This window comes from Arachis ipaensis, chromosome B10, assembly GCF_000816755.2.
Source record: "Arachis ipaensis cultivar K30076 chromosome B10, Araip1.1, whole genome shotgun sequence".
Lineage (NCBI taxonomy): Eukaryota > Viridiplantae > Streptophyta > Magnoliopsida > Fabales > Fabaceae > Arachis > Arachis ipaensis.
In genome coordinates, this window is record NC_029794.2 from 3,836,856 (window position 1) to 3,853,258 (window position 16,403).

At 36.2% G+C, this 16,403-nt stretch overlaps 3 protein-coding genes across 3 annotated transcripts; 2 read left to right on the forward strand and 1 right to left on the reverse strand.

Moving 5' to 3' along the window:
• On the reverse strand, positions 1-7,509 carry LOC107623221 (probable pre-mRNA-splicing factor ATP-dependent RNA helicase DEAH9). The gene is made up of 22 exons (XM_016325408.2): positions 7,204-7,509; positions 7,029-7,103; positions 6,630-6,719; positions 6,367-6,446; positions 6,102-6,171; positions 5,907-5,992; positions 5,594-5,663; positions 5,014-5,109; positions 4,600-4,705; positions 4,309-4,355; positions 4,141-4,224; positions 4,006-4,059; positions 3,590-3,690; positions 3,069-3,159; positions 2,781-2,945; positions 2,063-2,152; positions 1,776-1,847; positions 1,475-1,573; positions 1,300-1,386; positions 982-1,035; positions 744-823; positions 1-474 (listed from the first exon to the last, which is right to left on the reverse strand). Exons 1-22 carry the CDS (start codon positions 7,456-7,458, stop codon positions 330-332), a joined length of 2,097 nt encoding a protein of 698 aa, XP_016180894.1. The 5' UTR covers positions 7,459-7,509; the 3' UTR covers positions 1-329.
• On the forward strand, positions 9,293-13,343 carry LOC107623836 (glutamate receptor 2.7-like). Its single transcript, XM_016326223.2, has 5 exons — positions 9,293-9,837; positions 9,954-11,248; positions 11,447-11,753; positions 11,844-12,241; positions 12,343-13,343. Exons 1-5 carry the CDS (start codon positions 9,495-9,497, stop codon positions 12,859-12,861), a joined length of 2,862 nt encoding a protein of 953 aa, XP_016181709.1. The 5' UTR covers positions 9,293-9,494; the 3' UTR covers positions 12,862-13,343.
• LOC107619962 (D-tyrosyl-tRNA(Tyr) deacylase 1) lies at positions 13,331-15,240 on the forward strand. Its single transcript, XM_021113528.1, has 7 exons — positions 13,331-13,421; positions 13,514-13,580; positions 13,667-13,697; positions 13,800-13,940; positions 14,583-14,608; positions 14,715-14,770; positions 14,852-15,240. The coding sequence occupies exons 2-7, from the start codon at positions 13,533-13,535 to the stop codon at positions 14,877-14,879; spliced, it is 330 nt and encodes a 109-aa protein (XP_020969187.1). The 5' UTR covers positions 13,331-13,421; positions 13,514-13,532; the 3' UTR covers positions 14,880-15,240.

The following is a 16,403-nucleotide window of genomic DNA, read 5'->3' on the forward strand; positions in this document are numbered from 1 at the left end:
TATGGTGAAGAGTGAAACTTTATCTAATTATCTCTATAAGTATATATCACTTCAAATGGCACTTTCTCAAAAATGAGCAGGAACCAATCTTCTCTTTCGTTATTCTTGAATACAATTTACAAAATCTATAGAGCGTTAATGGTTGAAACCGTAACCTGGCTATTAGGACTGGGGAGCTTGAAGGATTAACAATAAACCCTAAATGACATCCAAAGGGGTTTCTACCTTTACTCACTAGTTAACCTGTCCTACCTGAACCAGAGACATGATATCTTAGCAAAACATTTCCCTTTTGTCTCGGATTTTTCCAATAATTAAGGCCAAGGCAATTAGTGAAGAGGATTAGATTGTTGTAGCTGGTAGAAGTGTGGAGCAGCCTCCAAGAGCCATGAAGGATCTATGGATATGACGTTACGCATGTACTGTCTATCAGTTGATACAAGAGAACTGTAAATAATCCACTTCGGATTTACTCTGCAAAAGAACATACAAATTGCTAATCAATTAGTTAACTCACATGAAAACTAAGACTCGAATGAGCTTCGATTAATGGAGTGAACTCAATAAACTAGAAGTAAACTCTTGATCTCACTGTTTTAGTTGGATTTTGTTCTCGCAAGCATCAAAACACTTTCATAAGTAACATTCCAAATTGTAACTCTTATCTTGATGTCTTGATTCATGTTATTTTGATAAATCTTCAAAGAAATTTCTCAACTTAGTTCAGATTCGCATGACATTACCTGAATAGCACTGATGAAGGGTGAATATAAACTTCTTGTGATCCTCTTATCGTCTTGTACATCCCATTATGGCTGTATTCCTTTTGCAACAAGGTACAGAAACAACAAAGATAGGAATCAAGTCAAAAAATATACAGAAGTCGCTCAACAATGTACATCCCATTTGGAAAATATACAGATAAAAAAATAAAAAATAAAATCAGAAGATCTGCCATTTTAGTTTCAAGAAGCCGCTCACCTCTAAACGGCATGTATTAGCGAAGAATCCTGCAGTAACTGCCTTCCGAACCACCTAAAATGACATAATTTAAATTTATAAATATAATTGTACCCAGTAAGACTAAAAACCAATGAACTGAAAGTTAAAAAGATATGGTAGGGTAAAAAGCCAAATAAAGGAAGAGGATCAATAAGATAAAAATTACATTAGGGGAAACCTGGAGAGCTTATCTAACTCAAATATTCATGCAAAAAATAATAAACCACGGGAAGATTGTATCCTTTTCTATAATATGTTTTCCAAAAAAGTAAAAATATCAGAGAGCTGAGAAGCAACCTGCATATCACTCTCGCAAGACTTCAAGACTATGCCAATCCTCTGTGCAATTCTTCTGAGTTGTTCTCTAACTTCAAGAACCTTTCTCTGTAAAATTTAAGTAGGCTATCAACATGTATAAATGGAAAGGAAATGGAAAAGCTTACAATGTCAAAGTTGCAAAACACAAACACACCATTGCATGATAGTTCACGTAGTTCTTGTGACACCACTGGGAAGATTTACCAGACTGAAGAAACCCCTTGTATACATTAAGGAACGTCACATGGTCACCCTGTATCAATAATTGAAAGACGATGAAATTAATTCACCAACCAATCATCCGACTCCATAAAACAATCATTAAATGATGAATCATGGGAAGTTTAATACAAAAAATAGAAGTATGAACAGAGAGGATGAGAAAGTGTGTGTGTGTGTGTGTGTGTGTGTGTGTGTGTGTGTGTGTGTGAGAGAGAGAGAGAGAGAGAGGGTACCTCTGCTGCAGCAAATCTCAATTTTGCTTCATCTGATTCCTTTTGTATCCCTCGTCCCGAGATCCAGATGGACTGCACATACAGATACTTTGAAACTGAATTGAACTGTCACTGTGTAAATATTTTAACTACATTTCTGTGCTGTGATCCAGATAAATTTCATTTAATATGTACAAAAATAGTAACAAAACGTATATACTCTTTACCAATCCTGATTTTTAACATGCAAAGAAAATATAAAATTTTCCCTGAAACAACTCATTATGAACCAGAGCAAAAAGCTTTACTTGGATGGAAAGAACAGCAGCAACCGTGATTATTTCCTCTGAACATCCAAATTGGTTGGAAGCTATTATCATTTTTGAGATCATTGGGTCCTGGAAAAGAATTACATGTCATCAACAAGTGTCAGCAAAAAATTGTAAGAAATGCATGTAGATTGTGATAAGAAAAATGAATAAATGGAAAACCACACAAAAACTCTTTTAACAGCTGAACATTGACAACAAATGTAATTAGTGCTAAAGAATATGATAAGAAAGAATACTAGAAATTTAAATGAGCTTTAAAGTGTTGATTATTTCATGAATCCACACTGGTCATCTATGTTAACCAATAATCCTAAGAAACGCAAGCAAAACCATACTAGAACCACATGCACTGAAAGCAAAGCTAAGTAACAGGTGTAAAAAATGATCCAAACTCCAAGGATAGCATATGTTTCCTCTATGGCTGCAAAGGATTAAGGTCGTTATGGAAGAAGGAAATAGACTTTCATTAACATTTTATAAGAGAGTGCAGGTTTCAGATGAATTCCTATAATAGGATACCACATTTATCCTTTACAGATAGAATTTATGAATAAAGTCATTGATGCTTCCAATTTTCAATATTTTCAGTTCTTTGCTATTCCTTTGTGGGTGCACTTCGAATTAAACCCGTCCCCGTGGTGGTGAAATTTTAACAAATGGATGAAATATGATTTTAGATAAATCCCAAACGTACAAGTGGAATCTCTGCAACTTGAAATCCAGTAGGTGAAGTTAGCTTTGCATCATCGTCCAAGACCCCAAGTGAGTAGAGAACTTCTAGTGCCCGGATCATTGCTTCAGGAGATGGAGATGCAGGCCAATCAAAGCCTAAGATATTATCAATCCCCAAGGCCTTCAACTGGAAATCATCATAAAAGGTATTAAACACTTTACTCAAGATAAACATACATAAACTGCACTGAAAAAAAATGTTACTTTGAAATTGTTTCTTTTTTTTTAAATAAAAAATAAAATGACTAACATGGATTATACAGGAGACAAGATTTGATCTCTGTATCTCTGGAATTGCCTCATTAGACATGTGATTAAGAAAATATTCTTCTGCATATAACCTGGTTGCAGCCATACGCATAATGAATGGTAAGAAAGGGGATGCCAACATTACCATCACAAATCATAATAGTTATGGTTACAAGGTAACAGGAAGAGAAAGCAGACATATGAATCATAATATGCATTTAAAAAAATCAGCGAAATAAGACGCAATGAAATTCAATGAAGAAACATAACTAGTTGAACAAAATGCTTAATATGATATTAAAATGTATCTGAGGAAGTGAACCACCTAAAGAGTTTGCAGTTATGCCACAGCCTCTATTAAGAAAGGAAAAACAGCAGCAAGAAACACAGAAGCAACTTTTAGTCAACTTGTTATGGATTTCATATCTCTTAGCAACAAAGGATTAGACGAAAAACATTATATTTGAAAACTGAAATACCTTGAACCTATCTGAAAAATACTAACTAGTTTCAGTCACAAACCTGTAACATTTTCCTGGTCGAACTCGTCCAGCCCTACCAGCTCTCTGTTTAGCAGAAGCCTTAGATATTGGTGCCACAACCAGATTTTCAACATCAGTAATCTGAGACAGAGGAGAGCAGAAAGTTAAACTTGCAGACAAAAAGACATCCAAGAAAAGAAGAGAAGGGTGGAGAAGGTAGGACTTATGAATATAAAATTACTAGCAAGTCAACTAGAAACGATAGATGCAGACTAGAAAGCAATAAACTTGAATGGAAACCAGAATAGAAGGGCATCAATCTAAAAGGCATGTACTTTTATCCTGTATTAAATCTGGAAAAAAGATTTAATTTTATAACAGTATGAACAAATAATTTCCAGCTCATTAAAATATATCTTTAATAGAAATATACTTAAAGAAACAAAATGGAAATACCGGATTGTAGAACTTTTGTTTTGAAAATCCGCTGTCAACAACATAGACAATACCCTGCACAATAAAACATTGAGCATGGATAAGGAGAATCCTGTAGCCTCTGACGATAGTTAATACTTTGCAGAAAAGGGTTACCTCCAATGTAAGGGATGTTTCTGCTATATTGGTAGAAATTATTACTTTCCTCTTTCCTCTAGGAGTTGGAGAAAACACTAACTCCTAAAAAAGTGAAACATATATGACATTCAGATATTTTTATACAAACACATGTTGCAGCAATTAAATGCACTAATGTATAGTAACCTGTTCAGCTCGTGGAAGTCCAGAATAAAGAGGCAAAACAACCAATCCTGAAACAAAAGAAAACACCATGTGTTACTGGTATCCAATTGACAGGTATAATTATGTGCAAAAGATGACATTCTATTAGTCTATTCCCATTGTGTTCATTTTGGAGAAATGAAAATACAGTTCAACACTGCTTAATATTTTCTAAATAAAAGTAAAAAGAATTTGTACAGGATATAAACAGCTGTAAGAAGCTAACTAAATCACAATCTAATGGTTCAAATAAGAATGTTTCATAAGGTGTACCTGGAGAATGTTTCTTGCTGGTTTGAACTTCATCAGCAATCAACTGAACAGCACCATCAATATCATCTTGACCAGTAAGGAAAACTAGAATATCTCCCGGAGGCTCCTAACAAGGGATGGTATAGACCAATTACCATTTTTAATCCATTTTGCTTTTGTTTTAAATACAAAAATATATATGACTTTCTACTTATGTCAAAAGTCAAAACGTTAAATGTGTTTCACTATGTGGTGGAGAGTCCCAGAATTACTGGTTCTCCTTGAAATGAACACTAGTACTTGGGTTCTATAACTCGATGCTTAGTGCATACTCGGATGCACCATGCAACTGCATATATATTTACATTAAATAAAATGCATAAAAAATAGAATAAATTCCTTGATGTGATCATGTTTCAATATAAGACAAAATACCCTCTCATGAATCAACAGTACTGTTGAAACGGCAGCCTGAACATAGTCTTGGACAGGTTCCTCAACATAATTAATTTGTACATTGAAGCCTCTACCCTGAAAAACAAAAAGTATAATTCATTTTATATATTAAAACTCTACCATGGAAATCACAAAGGCCAAGTGACTATGAACATCAGATCTTCAAATTAAAATGCAGTCCAAACTCTGAAAAGTATGTATTCTTCTGCTAATAAAATTTCTCATTATTAGCTGCTAACATTAAATAGAATGAAGAACATTGAGGACCAGGGTGAGGATGTGGTAGTGGGGAAAACTAAGGAAACAATGAAGCTTGGAATACAGTAGGATAGAAGAATCCTTTGCAAATTGAATATGGCAACACCCTTGAAATAAATGTGGACCAAGCACCTGAGGGAAACTAACAATCGAAAAACATAATCTTATCCCAAAAAGAAATCCAGCCAATGATATTCTAGTCACATCAAGAAGCATGTGTATTCCTGCCTAGAAAAGTAAATAGTATAGAGTTCGATAACCAAAAACATGCAGGCATCAATACTATCTCGGAAAATAGTACCTCAACTGATAAGATTGCAGGTTCCAATTGTATTCCATTCTCCTCATTTTCAAGTTCCCGCCGCTTTTTCCTGTTTACCATGCACAAATGACTGAGCAAGTGAGTGGGTTTTGGAGGAAAAAAATAAGCGTCTCCTTCTTCAGGATAGGGAAGCAGCACCAAGAATTTCTAATTGATACAACATACTAAAATGGACAAATAATGGGTATAGTCAATTGGATGAATTCTTATTATATCTACGTACAATGTTTACCGTCTGTAAGGTTAAAAGTAAAGGAATAACAATTAGAACATAGAAAGATAAGAACAAAACCTCTTCCGGAAGAAGTCAGACATCGCCTTTGCTTCAATTGTAGCAGATGAGATGATCAATCGCAACTCCGGTCGACGTTTTTGAACCTATACAAATATGAAGCAGAAAATATACAAAATAAAGACCCTGAAAACCGGAATAAAAAAGTTGAATTTGATACTTCAATAATGTATGGCTAGCCTATAAATTTGATACCTTTTTCAACAGTCCAAGTAAAATATCAGTTGAGATGGACCTTTCATGAGCTTCATCTACCATTATAACACTGCAAAAGTTACGTTCATGGTCAGATCACCACAGGACACAGAAATGGAAAAAGATCTCTTTCATTCTAAAGCACAGAACAAATATAGGGTCCTTGCTACTTGGCACTTGGCACAAACTATAAAATGCCATGGAAGGACAACTACTTTACATTAAGGTTTACAATTCGGCTTTGTGGACAAATTTTGACGAGTACCTATATTTGGTCAAAAGAGGATCATCCATCATCTCCCTCAAGAGGACACCATCCGTCAAAAATTTGAGTACTGTTACATCCTGTGCTGCCGAGGAAATGAAAACTGTTGTAAGCATTCGCATTATATGATCACAAATTGTAAGTACAAGAAAGAGTCATTCAAATGACCATAACATTATTAGTGTTTAATGGGTAGATATTCATCAGCACCATGTCAGATTTAGAGATTTCCTAATCTGAAAGAAATAAACAGAGATGCTTACTGGCTTTGTAACATCTTCAAACCTAATGGTGTAACCAACTTCCTCACCAAGTTTAACTCCCATTTCTTCGGCAACCCTGGAAGCAACCGCCTGCAAAAACGTTGGTGTGAGAACATTATCAATAAGGTGAGCCATAAATGAGAATAATGACATTATAAGATGAGAATTCAATTAAACTGTGAGTGAAGTTAAAAGAACCCAGCTAAATAGCACAGTGACAGTGTTACATCAGCTCATTTAGCCACATCACAAACGAATGAATTCACTGTTTACCATTCAGCAAGTACTGCTTCAGCATGGTCTGAGGCTAACCAACATGGCCAACTAACTTGAGTAACAGAATAACTAACTTCTAATCTTATATTGAATAGAATATATCAGTGAAAGATATGGTGGAACCTGAACAGCTAGTCGCCTCGGCTGGGTGCAAGCAATGAGCCGGCCACCGGAAGCCCAGCCAGCCTCCTTGAGGAACTGCAAGTTCCAATTAGATACAAATGAATTTCAAATTTCAATTTCAGTTTAAAATGGTCGAATCCAATTTGCACAAGACAAGTGTTCTTCTGTGTGTTACCTGAGGGATTTGAGTGGTTTTGCCGCTGCCGGTCTCGCCGACAATGATGGTGGTGGCGTGAGTCTCGACAAGGTAGAGAATCGCAGTGCGGTACTTGTAAACAGGTAAACGCTGCCTCTGCTTCTCGATGCTCGCGTATCCATAACCAGAAGAGGAAGAAGAGGACGAGAAGCCACCAGAGAAGAAGAGAACGCCGCCTTCTTCATCGTCCACAAGGCGAGGCTTCTCCGTCCCCGGTTTCCAGAACTGAGCCATTCCTTCTCCTTCTCCACTCCACCGCACTCGAGTTTCCAGCTTGAGCTGAGCTTCAACTTCTGGGCTCTCGGTTCACTTAATCGGAGCCCCGATCCGGTTACTTTATGGACCGAACGTAATAGCCCATTGATCCACAATGCTTCTTCCCCTAGGCCCGTAACACCGGCCCAATCGGGTTTTGTGCATTTATGAGTTGACCCAAAACCTGTGATCCATCTCTCTTGTGCTCCCCTAAACAAGTGATTTCTTTGTCCAAAAAAAAAAGAACAACAAGTGATTTTACTTTCTAACCCTAGCAACCTTCGTCCAATAAATGAATATTATAATAACTTTACTTACAAGTTACACATCCTTATAGTTAGGCTTTAGGGTAAAAGTGAATATTCCAAAAATATTTTTTATATGTGCAATTTATATACTTAAATAACTCGTATAAAAACTATTTGGATCCAGAAAATACGTATTTATGTTATTTGTTAGTATGGAAATAATATTAGCTTATTTCCTTTCTTATTAGAATGTTAAGCATATGTATTAGCATGAAAAAATCATTACTCAAATTTACCCAAGAACATTTCCAAAATACATTATTTATCTAACCTAAGCCAAAAATATGTTAACATCAGTTTGAAAATTAATAGACATTCCAAGTTTCTTGGAGAACGGATTTGATCGAACTATGTAAGTTGACCTTTCAAACTTTTAATCCTTGGTCAAACAATAAAAAGTTTAATTTTATTTCATGAAGTGATTCTTATCAAATTTACATTTTTATTCTCACACGTTAGACATTGTTGTACACTTAGAAATGATCATATGCGAACTTTCAAAGGGTAATGTTCCATAAGTTGAGAACAAATGAATAATTTTCAATTCAACACCAATGTGCTATAAGATTATGACCAGTTCCCTCCATTGAATACATGTATATAACTATTATGCTTCTTTTATTGGAAATAACATCTTTTTTGCAAATGGTTAAACTTGCCTATTAGGACCAACATGAATTCACATATTTTGCTTCTTCAAATATTCTTGCCAACCAGAAACCAGTAAAAGTATTGATTGCTGAATATTTGTCCCTACACAAGCCAATAAGTTCACACCTTTTGTCTCTTAGTCTTTTTAGTAGACTTCTAAATTTTAATACGTGTGGTTTCGATATTTCTATAAATGCATTCTTTTTCTCACATAGAATTGTCTTATTTCAAGATTCAGCCCTATAATTTGCTATAGGAATCTTAGGTCTCCCATAGAATTTACAAAAAAAAAATAAAATAATAAGGCTTTTACATTGTTGCCATTACAGAACTCATTTGCATCACATATCTTTCATCCAAATTTGTCTACTCTTATAGTCTTCTATCAATTCTTGTGGTCCAGAACTAAAAGAACGTACTTGTTACATTTATTTACAAAACTCAGAAAACAAGAAAACAAAATGTCCAATCCTGATCATTAATTAATGAGTTTTTGGAGGAACTCTTAATTAGATTTCGTACATAGACTTGCATCTATGATCTATCCCGGGAATTTATTAACTTAGCATTAATACATTAATAGACCAAAAATATTATTTGTAATTTTGTACACCAAAATCAACCACTAAAATCAGTTATTATGTATTTATATATATATGTGGTTTTTAATTTATTTTTAACGTGTATTTTGTATTTCAATATGTATTTTATATTGATGGCTGATTTTAGTATACAGCTAGCATGATTGTTAATAGACTTATAGACACTAATGTGACTAAGTCATAATTTATTAATTGTGATTATTTACATATGTAGTATATTATCGTTAGAATAATCTTCTCTCAATATCATCCAAGAAAATATAATATTCTCTCTGGGTGCTAAGGCTAACCATTATTTGTGTGTAATAAAGAGTCTTGTGTCTCTGGCTTCTGATATCCAACTATTTCTTCAAGACTCAAATGTTGTGGAGTCAACCCTTCACAATTGACAAAGTCTCATTTCTCAAATTCCATGCCCCACTTAGATCCCTTTAATTTGTATCACAAAGTTTAAATGCCTAAGGAAGCCTATAAATCAAAACATACAAAAGAAACTCCAACAAACTGTTTATGCAGCATGCATTGTTGCCCTTCAACTATTCTTCAATCACTTGCAATGACTTGGCTCTTCTTTTTTCTTGTTTTCATCATGAATGCAAACTCACATGAGGTCAAGAATGAAGGCAACAAAGTTATATCAGTTGGGGTGATTATGGATGCTAATTCTCGTGTGGGGAAAGAGCAGAGAGTAGCCATGGAAATTGCAGCACAAACTTACAATAACACTTCAAAGAACTACAAGTTGTCTCTCCATTTTCATAACTCTACCATGGACCCCATAAGTGACACCAATCTTGGTTAGTACTATATCTAGCATTTGATAAGAAAAAAATATAAAAGATATTATTTTTCATGCGTTAGGATTATAAACTTAGCATCTTTAGTATTGAATATTGTGTGACTTTTCTTGCAGCGGAAGAAATGATAAGAATGCAGAAAGTGCAAGTGATTTTAGGCTTCCATAGATGGCCAGAAGCAGCTCTTATAGCTGAAATAGGATCGCGGTTTCAAGTTCCTATTATATCCTATGCAGAACCTTCCATTACTCCACCATTGATGTCAATCCGGTGGCCATTTTTGGTAAGAATGGCCAACAGTGGCAGAGCATATGTAAAATGCATTGTGGATATAGTCAAAGCTTATGGCTGGCAAAGAGTAATAGCCATCTATGAAGATGATGCCTATGGTGGAGAACAAGGGATGCTAGCCCTGCTATCTGAGGCCCTCCAAGATGCAAATTCAATGATTGAATACAATTTTATTCTTCCACCAATTTCTTCTTTGCATGATCCAAGAGGGCTAGTGCAAGACGAGCTACTTAAGTTAATGAATACTCAACAATCGCGAGTGTTTATCGTGCTGCAATCATCACTAGAAATGGTGATTCACTTGTTCAGAGAAGCTTCAAATATAGGACTTGTGGATAAAGAATCAGTTTGGATAATCCCAGAGAGCATAACCAATCTAATTGACTCCATCAACAAGTCTTCCATTTCATACATGGAAGGAGCTATAGGAATCAAGAACTACTACTCTGAAGAAAACAACAAGTACCAAGATTTTGAGGCTCAGTTTCAGAGAACTTTCTGGCCAAGAAGCCCCGAAGAAGATAACCGAAAGCCTGGATTTTTTGCTTTGCAAGCATATGATAGCATTAGCATTGTGTCTCAAGCACTGGACAGAATGAGCAATGGCAAAAGCAGCACAAATACCTTACTAAGAGAAATACAGTCAAGCAATTTTTCTGGTTTAAGTGGCCATATTGAATTTGAAGATGGAAAACTGCTGCAGAATCCTATCTTGAGGGTAGTGAATGTGGTTGGGAAGAGTTACAAAGAGTTGTGCTTTTGGACTCAGCAACATGGATTCTCCACAAGCTTCCATGCAACAAGACAAGATGGTGGTAATGGTAACCATGTTTCAGAATGCTTCAATGCTGTACTTTGGCCTGGGAATTTGCAAAGGACACCAAAGGGATGGAAAATGCCTACTAAACAAAAACCTATGCAAATCGCGGTCCCAGGCAGAACTACATTTTCCAGGTTTGTCAAGGTTGATTATGCCAAGAATCAAAACCTTGATAAATATGATGGATTCTGCATCAAGATTTTTGAGCAGGTGCACAAAATTTTGGGGTATGATCTACCCTATGAGTTCCATGCTATCAATTGCACCTATCCTGATTTGGTTCAATTAGTCTATAACAAGGTATTTATTCGTTCCCTTGTTCCTTTTTTCCATTCTTAATTAACCATTATCATATTATGTAATATTGATATGACCAAGTCTATTACAATGAGCAATTATGTCCAAGTTCACTTATCAAAATGTTACAATTATAATTATGTTCTAAATACAACCAGCTATCTTATTGATTTTTTATTTTTATTTTTTAATTTTTGGAAGAGTTATGATGCTGTTGTTGGGGATATTACCATACTAGAGGAAAGATTGCCATATGTGGACTTCACTGTGCCATATGCAGAATCAGGATTGTCAATGTTAGTTCCAGCAAAGTCTGACGAATCAGCATGGCTGTTCACCAAGCCATTTACCTGGCAACTTTGGACAGTTACAGGAGCCATCTTGATCTATACAATGTTAGTAGTTTGGCTACTTGAGAAAGAACCTAATCCAGAGTTTCATGGCAATTGGAAGAACCAGATCAGCACTGCTCTTTGGTTTACCATCTCCTCTTTGTTCTTTGCTCACAGTTAGTATCAATCTCTATTTTCAATTTGGTTCCAATAATTTAAAAGTTTCAAACCTGAGTAAAATGAAGCCAAATTTTCTCATTTTTCAGGGGAGAAAGTGTATAGAAAGTTAACTCGGGTGGTGATGGTATCATGGCTATTCCTAGTTCTGATTCTTAATTCAAGCTACACTGCAAGTCTTTCTTCAATGCTCACAGTGAAGCAGCTGCAGCCAAATGTCACAGACATTGAGTGGCTGAAGAAGAACAACATGAAGATTGGTTGTGATGGTGACTCATTTGTTAGAAACTACCTAGAGGATGTGGAGAAGTTCAAGCCAGAAAACATAATCAACATTATCAGTGAAGACAGATATATTGATGCATTTGCAAATGGTAGCATAGTAGCTGCATTTCTTGAATTACCCTATGAAAAAGTATTCATTAGTGAATATTGTGATGGATACACTGCCTCCACTCCCAGAACTAGATTTGGAGGATTAGGCTTTGTAAGTAAAAAATAGTACAAAACTTTTGTTCACCAAGTAAAACAAAAGATTATGATATCATATTATGTTTTGAATAAAAACATTCAAATGATTTGATGCAGATGTTCCAGAAAGGCTCCCCGGTGACAAGAGATGTTTCCAGAGCTATATTACATCTCTCAGAAAATGGAGAGCTGAAGAAGTTGGAAGAGGAATGGTTGTTGAGTGCATCACAGAAATGCTCCAACATGACCTCCAATGGCACGGAAAGCTTGAGTCTAAGAAGCTTGTGGATTCTATTTGTCATCTCCGGTGCCACTTCCACTATTTGTATGCTACTATCAGCAATGCCATGGCAAAAGTTGTGTCTCCAAAGTCAAGAATTGGCACCAGAACATAATGGCACAACAAGTGATGAGAGTATTTGGAGAAGGGTGATTACACTTGCAATGCAGATTCATAACAAAAAGGTCAACAATTCAAGTGATCATTCTTCTTCTTTTGGAAGGGACAATCATTTGAGAGATAATGATAGCACTGAGCAACAACATCATCATCAACCTGTAAATGGAATCTTGATGCAACATTTTCCACCACCACCAGAAGAAGAAGCAAAAATTTCAGATCTTCCTCATCACTGATAAGAATATTTTGGAGTATCAAAACTATATATAAAGGGTGTTCCAAGTATGTTAACCATATAGTACTAAAATTACAAGGAACCATATTGGTTTTCCAAAACTTCAATGCTATTCTTTTTTTTTTTTGGTTTACCCAAATGGTATCCCCCAATCCGACAGGTTAAGGACTAATCCATTGCGGATCTGAGCTCCATTTAAGAGTTTGCCGCTGGCCAATGAGTTGCTGCATGCACAAGACGGGATTCGAACTCCCAACACTTACTTAAGCGGACGAGTGAGCTGATCACTCGACCAATCCAAGTTGGTTACTTCAATGCTATTCTAACTTCAACGTTTTTGTCATCTCTGTTTTTTTCACCAATTTAACCAACCAATATAAGTGCGATGAGTAATGAGTAACAACTAATATATCTAGCCCAATCAATATTTTTTTCCAAAAAAAAAAAATGAAGCCCGTATTGAATGTTGTTCCACGTGTGACGGTGGCACGAGATCGGCCCCGGTCTCGTCGTCCTTGTCGGAATCCACGATTCCGATTCCGACGCCGACGCCGATTACATGTCCTCCTCCACGCTTCTCTCTCTTCTTGTTCTTTTTGTGTTTCTTCAAAGCTCCAATTTCTTACTTCTTTTACTTTTTTTTGTTTCCACAGATGCAGGAAAGTCTTGAACATGAGGTTGTTCCCTAATGAAAATACGGGAAAAGCATGGGACCATAGTGTAATTCTATCGATATCTTCCTTGCTATCTTTTACAATTCTGATTGTGAATTCATATTACAGTGTGCGTATCTTGTGTTTGTGCAGGTGATGCAGAAAAAATATCAAGTTCTGCTTGGTATTATTCACATTCTAAACGTTGATTATGGAAATTGGCGTTTCCTTTTCCTTTTCATTTTCATTATCAGCTGAATAATTATTATTAATTTGTATGTAACAGTGAGCCAGTTTACCTTGTATGGATTCCTCAAGGGTAACAAGCCAGATTTTCATGTTGCTATGCCTCCGCAGAAGGCCAACCCCTTCTATGCGTCTTTAGTTGACAGGTTCAGGAACACATATAACTCAGATGCTATCAAGGGTATCTAACTAATATCCATCTTTCTATTTCTATAAATCTGTAATAATCATTAGAGTACTAGCAATGCATGGTTTTCGTTTTCCATTCATGTAGTCAAGAATCAATTTTATGTAATTCATGTGCTTACACTTTTATGATACTTACAGTGTATCATAATGAAAACAATGACATAGACCTTCCCACACCAAACAATCTCTAACTATAGTCCTACTGCTTAGACCTAACTGACTAGAGGAATGGTCTAGGGTGGTTGATGGCCAAATATGGCAGTGTATGGTATAGTGTTCTAGTATACCCCAGCGTTTCAGGGGAATCCATGGTTGTGTACCCCATTGTTTTTAGAATTGCAAAAGTGATTCACATTAATGACTTGTGTTTCCTGTCCTGGCCAACAAAGATGAATATGCCAATTCTATCTATCACACTCTATATCAAAATAAGTTATTGTTGGTTTTGAAAAAAGTTGTTTATGAAATCATATCTATTAACTTATCAATAGCAAAATTATAAATAGAGAACACAACCTCAAAGATTCAAGTGTGCCTATTTGCTGCTTACCTTTAAGGAGTGCTAGTTGTAGTACCGTTGCTTTGCATTGATTCACTTTTAGATTCTGCTGAAGCTATCTAAACTTCTATGCAGATGGTGTGTTTGGAGCAATGATGAAGGTATGTAACATCACCCAACTCTTGTGTGAGGTTTCCATTGTTGTGTGATTACATCAAATGCTGCCTCTTATTGGTGTAACAATCCTCACCCTTATGATGGTGACAGGTAAATTTGGTTAATGATGGACCAGTTACCATGCAGCTTGATTCACAATCGTCCAAGTGAGTAAATGATAATATTAGTTTTGACAAAAATATTTGCTTGTTTCATGATAACAATTCTGTTTAAAATTCATCTTTCAGGAATACGTCTGACACAGCAGAATCTTGATCTGCCTTGATGAAAAATGAGTTTTGAGATCCAGCCAATTTTTTCGGCAAAATCATGTAGGACATGGTCATTCACATGGGTTTTGTTGATCATTCTATATGAAGCTCATTATCTGCTACTGGAAATCACTGATCCATCTTGGAGCACTATTTCAGCTCAAGGATGCCTAAGGTTGTCCTTGCCCATTCTGTTTATACGGAAATAGAGTTTGTATTCTTTTTGTACTCACTAAAGCCAGATGATTACCCCTGTGTGAAGGGGCTAATGGCCTTATGACCATTATATTTGCCAAATTGTATTTTTAATGCAGTCTGTTGTAGACCCATATTTTGTAATAAAATTTTCGGTTGGTGTTACTCGATATGGATGGTCCTATTTTTTGTGTATTCTTGTGGCATGAATGCTTTATGATATTCACAACTACCTAGTTAACGAGCATACTGTTAGTCTCTCCTACATATTTCAGCCATTTTGCAGTACCAGATCATTTTGACAATAATAATGTCATCACACATCATCCGTGATTAGCTACATTAAAATGGATTGCAGATGCTTCATGTATTCTTGATCTCTTGTACAGTAACAACAACAAATAAATTCTTAGTCTATAAGGTCGGCTACCTATAGCAGTCGGTTTACTACTACTGCAAATAGTAATCATGCATGCATCCTGTTCCGTCCTGAGTGCACCGAGGTATGTGACTTCCGGGTGATTGCTCGAATCCCTGGTTGAGCTATACGTCGTCCAGGGGTTGTTGCAGATTAACTTCGGTCCTCTGAAATACGGCGGCGGGAGTACCTGCACAGAGCACTCCGATGCTCAAGTAAGTATGTGAGTTATGAGATAATGGAGAATAATAAACTAGAGTGAATTCTGTGACCGGATTCTTTTGTGGACTATTTGGCTTGGTTTTATAGGCGAGTAGTGTGTCAGTTAGGATCTGTCTGTTCCGATATGCCTGGTAGGTGTGGTTAATAGTATCTTTGATTTGCACAGAGCCGTGATTGAGTTTGGGTAGTGGGTTCCGTTTATTGTGGGCAACGGCTGGAAGATAATACGGATTTTGTGAGTGACTTGGTTGGCCTTATGATCGGTTTGTTGGTTATTGATAAAATCTCCGAGTATAATGGGGTACACATCATAGCCCCCAAGGTCGGCTGGCGTTATGTTAAGAATGGTAGGCGAGCTTTCATGGACTCATGGTTGACTTCTGTCGTGCGTGGGCTTTTTTGGCCCTTTTTTGCTTGTTGAATGATTTTTGAAAAGGAATTCTTGGAGACCCTTTGGTTGTTTTTCTTGCAAGACGTGTCGAATTTAATGCGTCTCTTTTGCCGGTTGGGTTTTCCACGTTCTTTAGTGGTTAATTCAAGCTATCCATTAGGTTAGTGGGCTTGCAATAAAAATTTTCTCTTGCTTTGGAACTCTGCTGTTTTACCTTCTCACAGTTTTACTTTCATTATGTCCTCGAAAGGTTAGTGCTGTTGTCCCCATTTTTCACTGTTTACTGTAGTTGTTTATTTATG

Coding starts and splice junctions, on each gene's coding strand:
- LOC107623221 (XM_016325408.2), bottom strand. CDS start 7,458: ATGGCTCAGTTCTGGAAACCGGGGACGGAGAAGCCTCGCCTTGTGGAC. Junction 4,356..4,599: donor CAGCAAGAAACATTCTCCAG/GTACACCTTATG, acceptor CTTTTGTTTCAG/GATTGGTTGTTTTGCCTCTT. Junction 4,060..4,140: donor AAACATCCCTTACATTGGAG/GTAACCCTTTTC, acceptor TTTATTGTGCAG/GGTATTGTCTATGTTGTTGA.
- LOC107623836 (XM_016326223.2), top strand. CDS start 9,495: ATGCCTAAGGAAGCCTATAAATCAAAACATACAAAAGAAACTCCAACA. Junction 9,838..9,953: donor CATAAGTGACACCAATCTTG/GTTAGTACTATA, acceptor CTTTTCTTGCAG/CGGAAGAAATGATAAGAATG. Junction 11,754..11,843: donor CTCTTTGTTCTTTGCTCACA/GTTAGTATCAAT, acceptor CTCATTTTTCAG/GGGAGAAAGTGTATAGAAAG.
- LOC107619962 (XM_021113528.1), top strand. CDS start 13,533: ATGAGGTTGTTCCCTAATGAAAATACGGGAAAAGCATGGGACCATAGT. Junction 13,581..13,666: donor GAAAAGCATGGGACCATAGT/GTAATTCTATCG, acceptor GTGTTTGTGCAG/GTGATGCAGAAAAAATATCA. Junction 14,609..14,714: donor TGTTTGGAGCAATGATGAAG/GTATGTAACATC, acceptor TGATGGTGACAG/GTAAATTTGGTTAATGATGG.